The 7,977-nt window shown below is 34.1% G+C and overlaps 1 protein-coding gene across 9 annotated transcripts in view; it reads right to left on the bottom strand.

Annotated features, from left to right (window-relative positions):
• Nucleotides 1-3,699: 3,699 nt before the first annotated feature.
• The window catches only part of ank3a (ankyrin 3a), a 118,302-nt gene continuing 114,024 nt past the window's right edge, over nt 3,700-7,977 (bottom strand). For 7 of the 9 annotated variants that reach the window (XM_067455648.1, XM_067455650.1, XM_067455651.1 and 4 more), the window contains 2 exons: nt 6,398-6,484; nt 3,700-5,760 (listed from right to left, as the gene is read on the bottom strand). In XM_067455648.1, the coding sequence (XP_067311749.1) occupies nt 6,422-6,484 (63 nt within the window). In that variant the 3' untranslated portion in view covers nt 3,700-5,760; nt 6,398-6,421. The remainder of the gene's footprint in view (nt 5,761-6,397; nt 6,485-7,977) is intronic. The other 2 variants (XM_067455649.1, XM_067455653.1) reach the window with 1 other exon arrangement.

The following is a 7,977-nucleotide window of genomic DNA, read 5'->3' as shown; positions in this document are numbered from 1 at the left end:
ACATGCCCCCTTCTTTTTTTTAAATATGCATGTGCACACTATCCTTAGAATGAGATTTTAATCATCTTCTTAATAATGAAAACATATTTCTCATTCACATATTTCTCATTGTTTTCCTCCATTTTTTAACTGATGGGCATGACTGTTTTTTAAAATGCATAAATCACACCACAATAACTATGATACATTTTAAGAACATCCGTAATTACATCTTCTTAAAGGAGTCGTTCACTTTGCAATGAAAATTACCCCATGATTTACAAGCCTCACCCTCACCCTCATCCTAGGTGGCTTCACATGGCTCCAGTGGGTTAATAAAGGCCTTCTGAAGCAAATCGATGGGCATTTGTAAGAAACCTATCCATATTTAAAACTTTATGAAGTAAAATATCTAGCTTGTGCCAGACCGACTTCTGCTTTTAACTTACGCAGAAAGAGTAATGCTTCTTCCAGTTCAAAATGCTTATGTTCGGCATCGCGCCAGTTACGCTTTTTTCATAAGTTAAATACGGAAGGCAGTCTGGCACAAGCTAGATATTTTACTTTATAAAGTTTTAAAAATCTTTTTTTTTTTAATTACAAAACTCGATCCATTCCCTTCAGAAGGCCTTTATTAAAGGTGCCCTAGAATGAAAAATTGAATTAACCTTGCCATAGTGAAGAGTTCAGTACATGGACATCACATACTGTGAGTCTCAAACACCATTGCCTCCTATTTCTAATGTAAATATCGTAAATCAAAAACTCAACAGAAAGAAAAGTGCTTCTCAACATAAACCCACCCATGACGTAAGCGTTGGGGATCATTTATATGCACGTCCCCAACATTTGCATCTGTCCAAACAAGCCGAATCTACTGATGGTAAACAAGACACTGGAAGATAGCAAAAACGGCTCTCATGACACATGGTTGAGGTTTATTATAATCGGATACTACAAAAAATCGTTCGTTTGTTCGGCCCATTTCGAGCAAGCTTTAGGCTACTCAGCGTCTTAAACTGAAGAAAGGGGCAAATATTCCTGCAAGCAGTAAGTAATTTAGGCCTATCCACTTATTGAGCTGTTTAAACAATTTCTGATTAAATTGAAAGTTTCTTAGCGAGACCCCATTAGATGAAGCAAGATGCTAAAGTTAGTACAGTAACAATAGGATAACGTTACTCCAAGTACCATAAAAAACTAAATAGTTTGTCTAATGACAAAGGTTAATATTATTTTGTGTTACAAAATACAACCGTAGATACTTTGCTTACAGATCGTTCATGCGATCCTTCTAGTAAACGTCACCTTTTCCACCAAATAAGTTAAAACGATACTCAATGGAGATTGATAAAATGCAGCTTACTTGTTTATTGGTGTTTTCAGATCACCCGTGCGCGAGAGAGAGCTTGCGTGCATATGGTTGCCAGATTGGACATGTTTAGGTAAAACACTGGATGTTCTTTTCACAGAAAAGCTCTGTTTGGGGGATTTAATTACTGATATCTGGCAACCACACGAACGCGAACTCTTTCTCGTGCGCGGATGTTCTGAAAACACCAATAAACAAGTAAGCTGTATTTGATCAATCTCCATTTGAGATGTTTTGCTTAAAGTGTCATTTAGCCGGTCTGTTTTGTGTCAGGATGGTCAGGACTCACAAGCCGCTTTACTGAACTGCTGTGAGCTGCTGAAATAAGCCAATCAGAGCAGAGCTCAAAATTAATATTCATGACCCTTCCAAATAAGGCAAAAACAGAGCATTACATCCTGGGGACAATTTATAGGGTTGTAAATGGACCTGTAAAAACTGTATCTGGACAATTTCTGCCCTTAAATAAGCCACATACCCTCTATGTAGATATCAGAGAACAATTTAACATATTGTTTCAAATCATTCTAGGGCACCTTTAACCCCCAGAGCCGTGTGGAGTATGTTTATTATGGATGGAGGGATTTTTCTGGAAGCGTCAGGATATTTATTAATAACTCGATTGTATTCATCAGAAAGAAGAAAGTCATACACCTAGGATGGGTAAATCACGGGGTAATTTTCCTTTTAAAGTAATCTAAATTTAAATCTCCTTTAAATTATTAACAGACTTAACATGTGTGTGATTTGCATGTTCAGTTACAGTAGCTAAATTTTTACATAGCACTTTTTTATGATGCAAGCACATAATCTTATGAAGGTTTTTGTTTTATATTGTTTTATACAGCCCGTATCTGTATTTATTGTTAATTTGTGGTTTTAAGTTCAATGTATGGTATAAAGTTCAGGTAAAAATCAGTTATACAGTAGCCCAGAAAAAATATGCTGCCACTTTAAAATAAATGGCATTGCTATATATAGCAAAATATTTAACCGAACAATGTTTATGTATATAGAAGCACATTTGTAAAGCAAAACATTTCACAGAAATTAGATTAACCTTTAAAAAAATAACACAATATTTGGACACTTTCTGGTTGTCAAGTCCAGTTAGCGGGTTTATACCTGTAAATTTTGTTTTCAAATGCAATATGTGAAATTCATACATTATAAACTGTTCAAATACAGAGCGATAGTTTGTTCTGCACTGTGGCGGCTGGTAACGCTTTGGACCACTACCACACAGGAGAGAAAAGACAAACCTGCAAACTTGTTTGACTTTAACATAACATGAGTCTTCAATAAACTCAATGTACAGGGTCACCCTCAGGGATGTAATATATACTGTACATAGTATTTCTATAGAGTAGAAAGGTGAGACCATTACCAATTGTTGTAATGTGTTATTAGACAGGGGCCAAAACATGTATAAAGTTGATTTTGTGACAGACAAAATGTTAGTTGATACATCGTGATTGTTTTGCTCAGCAAGCTTGTTTTCATGGTTTTGATTTCAGTGATGATATAATGGAGCAATGTTTAAAGAGAAGTTAGCATCTGGCACAACAAGAGAAATGCAAAAGCTAGTTTCACAAGTGATAAAGCACATCATTCTAGAAAGAAAACCTTTAGTTAGCCCACAAAGAAGAAAACTCAATCATCAGGGGATTTACTCACTATCAAAACTATATAAAATATAAAAATCCAGCTATGAATGGAGTTACAGTCAAACCAAAAAAACATTCAGACATCAGATATAATTTCTATTATTGGGTGCAGGACACTAGTTAATTTATGTAAGCAGAGACATATTATACCAAAATATTCTTCCTCCAGTGGACTACCAGTAAAATGTATAAAAATTTGGGACTAAAATTATTCCGACACTTTGACCTGACCATGTTTTGCTTAAGTGTTTTCTCTTACATTGCTAATGCAACCTTTTTTACACCACAGACTGAACAAAATTAGGCATTGTTTGGTAATTGGTTGACCTAAATTGGTATAATCAAATTGTGTCCTTAAATGTAATCCATTACATATCTTACCAAAGTTATCTGACATTATCAAGATTAATTTGAGTTCTTTTCATATATTGTTTTACCATTTTCGAAACTATGGCGAATAAACTGCGATATAATAAGAAAATGTTGAAGGTGACTGAATACATTTTGGTTTGACAGTATATTTAGAGATCTTTATTTACATAAAGTCAATATTCAAATATGAGAATAAATAATCATAATGTCATGACTATATTACACTTAATACATTCAACTATGATGGGACGCACAAAATACATATATTGAAAAATATTTTCAAATACCAGTGAATAAAAAAAAAAGTAGTAGGTTTGCAAAATCAATGCGTTTATTTTTAAATCTGATTTTTGTAAGACATTTGAAACATTATGGTGGCATCGTAGCTGCTAGTTTCTAAAAGAGAAGACCTCCAATAACCAAAGTGCTATTATAGTTACATTTAAATGGCTTCATTGTAAGAATTGTACATCAAAAATGTTGCTCAGGTGAAAACATATTATATTAAACAAAATCAACCACTGGACCATGCCAGGCCCCTCCCACAGTTTGATTGACATGTAACAGGGAAGCAGAACCACACCCTATCATGACCTAGTTTCCATATAAAGTCTTTCAGATCTCATTGCCATAGCAAAGTTCAGCACACTAAAGGAAATTTCACACCATACACACCACAAGCTAAAAAGACTTGAGCTCTATTGGAGAAAAACAAAACAAACAAAAAAGTAATATCTAAAGAAAAAATCTATATTATTAAAACCGATGCAGAACACTGCAACACATTGACTCGTTGGTCTAAAATATATCACACGATTTCAAAATTGGAAAAGATTTCTTGTAATACTTGAAATTATAATGACCATCAGTGTGTGTCATTTGTAATACAGAAGCTATTAAATCTACAAGTAATAAAGGTCTAAAGATTTTCCATACGAGTAAGGGTGACTTAGATGAAAATATGAAATATTCACCTAACCTGAAAAGAATTGCCAAAATGTTAATTTAAAACCTCAGCAATCAAAAAGAAAAGAATGAAGACATTCCTATAATGCTAACAAACAGCCTTAAGACAAAGAGAGACCTCTACATTGTACAGCCAATACACATGATACAGTGATAGTTGAACAGAAATGCTGATAACTAGCATATACATTCTGAACACCCTTTACTTACTTCCAGCGCTCAGACTAATATCAGCAGATGCTCTCTTCCGTACAAAAGATAACAGACACTACACTGAACTCCTAAGGAAGCAATCTGGTTAGAGCTTTTCACACTTAATCGCTTCTACACGATGGACACTTGTAGGGTGACATTTTGGAATATAAAAGTTGAGACATGTTAGAGTCGTATGTGTACACAAGAAAAAGTCTTTCCTTATTTGTCTTTTTAAATACAGTGTTTTGCAAACTTAGAAAAAAGGTTCTTAAAATAAGGTGAACTGCATGCATCAAAATATTAGTCCTCTGTATGACTTCTTCACAGAATTCGATAAATTCCCATTTTGGGAATAGTTGAAATTCGCAGAGGATTTTAAGGAAATGTCCCCTGAAAACCGAACCAACTTTTCTCATATACAAACGTACCTGCTATAATAATTAATTATACAAGAGCATGTGAAGTTTCACTGTCTTTAAAATGTCGAAAGCACTTGTAAAGTGTATGTTTGCGGTGCTCTCGCCAAAAACTAACTACTAAATTTTATTTAATTTTTTTTTACATAATGTGATTTATGTACAGAAAATTCAACCACATAATTCATTTTTTTTTTATAAATGAAAAAAAAAAATTAAAACACGGGGATCCTCCTCCTGACGTCATGGGTCCACGGTAACTTGTAAGGCGAATGTAAGGTGTGGTTCGACAGCATCTATTGTTTTTTTCCCCCTAAAACACGAAAAAGAGCTTTTGTGCCATCTTTGGTCACAGGGAAATTTGTGAGTATACGGCTTGGAGGTATTTTGAATATACCCCTTTGCTTATGCATCTGATATTCATGGCACACAAAACAGTTTCTGATTTCCTGATGGTCCAGGTCAGCGCAGGTATTAACCATCAAGAAAAATGAAGTGTAATCTCGTAGGTCCCCCAGAAACAGGAAGTAGAATTATACAGGACCCAACACTGAGAGGAAGTAGAATTCGCCGGGACCCATCTCAGGAAGTAGAATTCATCAAGACCCCCTTGGAACAGGAAGTGTGTCAGCAGTGTGATGCATGCTCATGCGCAAGCGAAATAGGTCAAAGTTCTGTCTCTTTGCAGACCATGCGTTTCAGAGTGGAAGCCGCAGATGGGTTATTTCAGGCCGAATGTCTCTTTTCATCTTTTGTGGCCCCGTCGCTCAGGAAACAGACCATACCTGTAAACCTTGAGACACAAAACAGACTATTAAATAAATAAAGTAATTATCTAAAAATTGGTCTAAATGGTATAGTTATGAGAAGAATTATTTAAAATTCAAAAGGTTCCGTAAGATTTTTTAAACGTTTTTGAAAAAAAGTCTCTTATGCTTCAAGTCAGTTAAAACAGTAATATTGTGAAACTTTTTTCTATTTGAATATATTTTAAAATGTAATTTATTCCCATGACACAAAGCTGAATTTTCAACAGCCATTTACAAATCCATCTTTAATAATAAAAAAAAAAACTTATGACCTGACCCTAAACCTTTGAACAGTACCACCATTTTCTACTTTTGAAATCCAAAAAAGAATGTAATACAGCTTTATCACAACATCAGGTTAACTAATTAATTACTGTATTTGCATAATCCCGAAGACAAGTTGTGAAGAGGTAAATAAACTCCCAACTATTAGACAACAAATAATGGTTACAAAAGTAAAAAACAAAACAAACAAAATGCATACTAGCTGGTGTGTTAGGGCCCATAGCTGAAAAATGCTTAGGGCCCCCACATCACTAAGTCTGCCCCTGAGTAGTACATGAGGCAGAGAGAATAATTAATAATATGAATATTAAACAGTTTTTTTTTGAAGTGCTGTACCTGCCTACAGTCTTGAAGCCACATCTATGAATGATGTTTTCTCTCTGAACGCTTTTCTTCCTTCTTCCTCACCTTGGAAACGTCTCCCTGTTTACAAATAAAGAAAGAGAACAATCTATTATCAAAGAGGAGGACAATTTCTTCTACAAATCTTTAAGAAATAAATAATAGTTCGGAATCAATTTCATCACCCTGAAAATAGCCAGACATCATCCTTACATAACAGTTTATTGGTAACAATTGACAGGAAGTTAATATTAAACAGATCAGTTCAGTTCAGTTCATGTTATTTGTTCCTGTAGAAAATGCATAGTGTGTAGAGCTGGAAGGAAGGAAAAAAAGGTTAAAAGGGAAGGAAAAGAAAGACAAGTTCAAGGTTAGAAGAGAGACAGCTGAAGAAACATTCATACAGAAACTTTCTGTCTTAAGTTAAAATCTGACAAGTTAATTTTGGATTTTCCATCAATTCGTATTATAGAAGCAAATCTTAACTTGATTAAGGATTCTTATCATATCTTACAAAATCTCAGTTAGAAAACCTTATACCACTCCATCCAGTTTAGTAATCAACTTTCAAGTTTGTTGCCAAGCAACCAACAAGCAGTTTCTGTGAAGTAAACGCAAGAGATAAAAAAATGGAGAAACAAAATAAGTGTTCTTTTAATAAAGTGCTGCAGAACGAGAAGTTTGAAAAACTAGACAAGTTGATAAGCTTGGTAGAAAAGGTAAAGCCTATCACTATATTTCATGGGAATCTATAATTATTATTATGTTTTGTCATCAAAGTGCAGCAAATCGTATCTTCAAAAAGTCTTTTCACCATCAAACATTGCTGTTCTTCCTCTTGTATCATTAATAAATGTGACTCCATTCTCAGATAAGGCTATTGTTATGTGATTTTTTAAGGTTGGCTTTCAGGACACCACTGTGGTTGTCCTAAAGTTAGGACAGTGTTTAGGATTTTTTTGTCAAGTTAGGATGCTTCTGTAATACTTTCTTTCTGTAATATGCACCCAGTTTTTGTATGAACAAAAACGAGGTCTTCCTCAATAAACCTCAATAAACCAAACACAAATTGAGAGCAAATACTTTTGGTTAAGCCTGGTCTCCAGTCTGTGTGGATGTAAATATATAGTATATATAAGATTTCTGGTATCCAAAACTGTCTAAGCCAGTATCACACCAAAAACCTTGTGTGCATCATTGTTTTATTATTACAGCACATATACAACCATTCAAAATGTTATGGTCAATAAGTTCAAATAAAATACATTTTAATATTTCTATCCAGCAAGGATGCATTAAATTGATCAAAAGTGAGATTTAAGAAATTTATAATTTTACAAAAAATGTAATTTGAAATAAATGCTGTTTTGAACTTACTATTCGTCAAAGTATCCTAAAAATGATTCCAGAGTAGAGTTTTCTTTCCTCTGCTAATGAATTTCCCATTTAATTAAATAGGGCATGTGGAAAATGAAAGTACATCCTCTTTGAATTTTTGGTTTTACATCTGTTTTTTTAAGCAGATCTTTCTTAATGTACTGCACGATAATTTCAATTGGGTTGAGGTCTGGACC

Source organism: Pseudorasbora parva, chromosome 10 (assembly GCF_024679245.1).
Source record: "Pseudorasbora parva isolate DD20220531a chromosome 10, ASM2467924v1, whole genome shotgun sequence".
NCBI lineage: Eukaryota > Metazoa > Chordata > Actinopteri > Cypriniformes > Gobionidae > Pseudorasbora > Pseudorasbora parva.
Note: the sequence above shows the minus strand (reverse complement) of the source record. Positions and strands in the feature narration are given on the sequence as shown.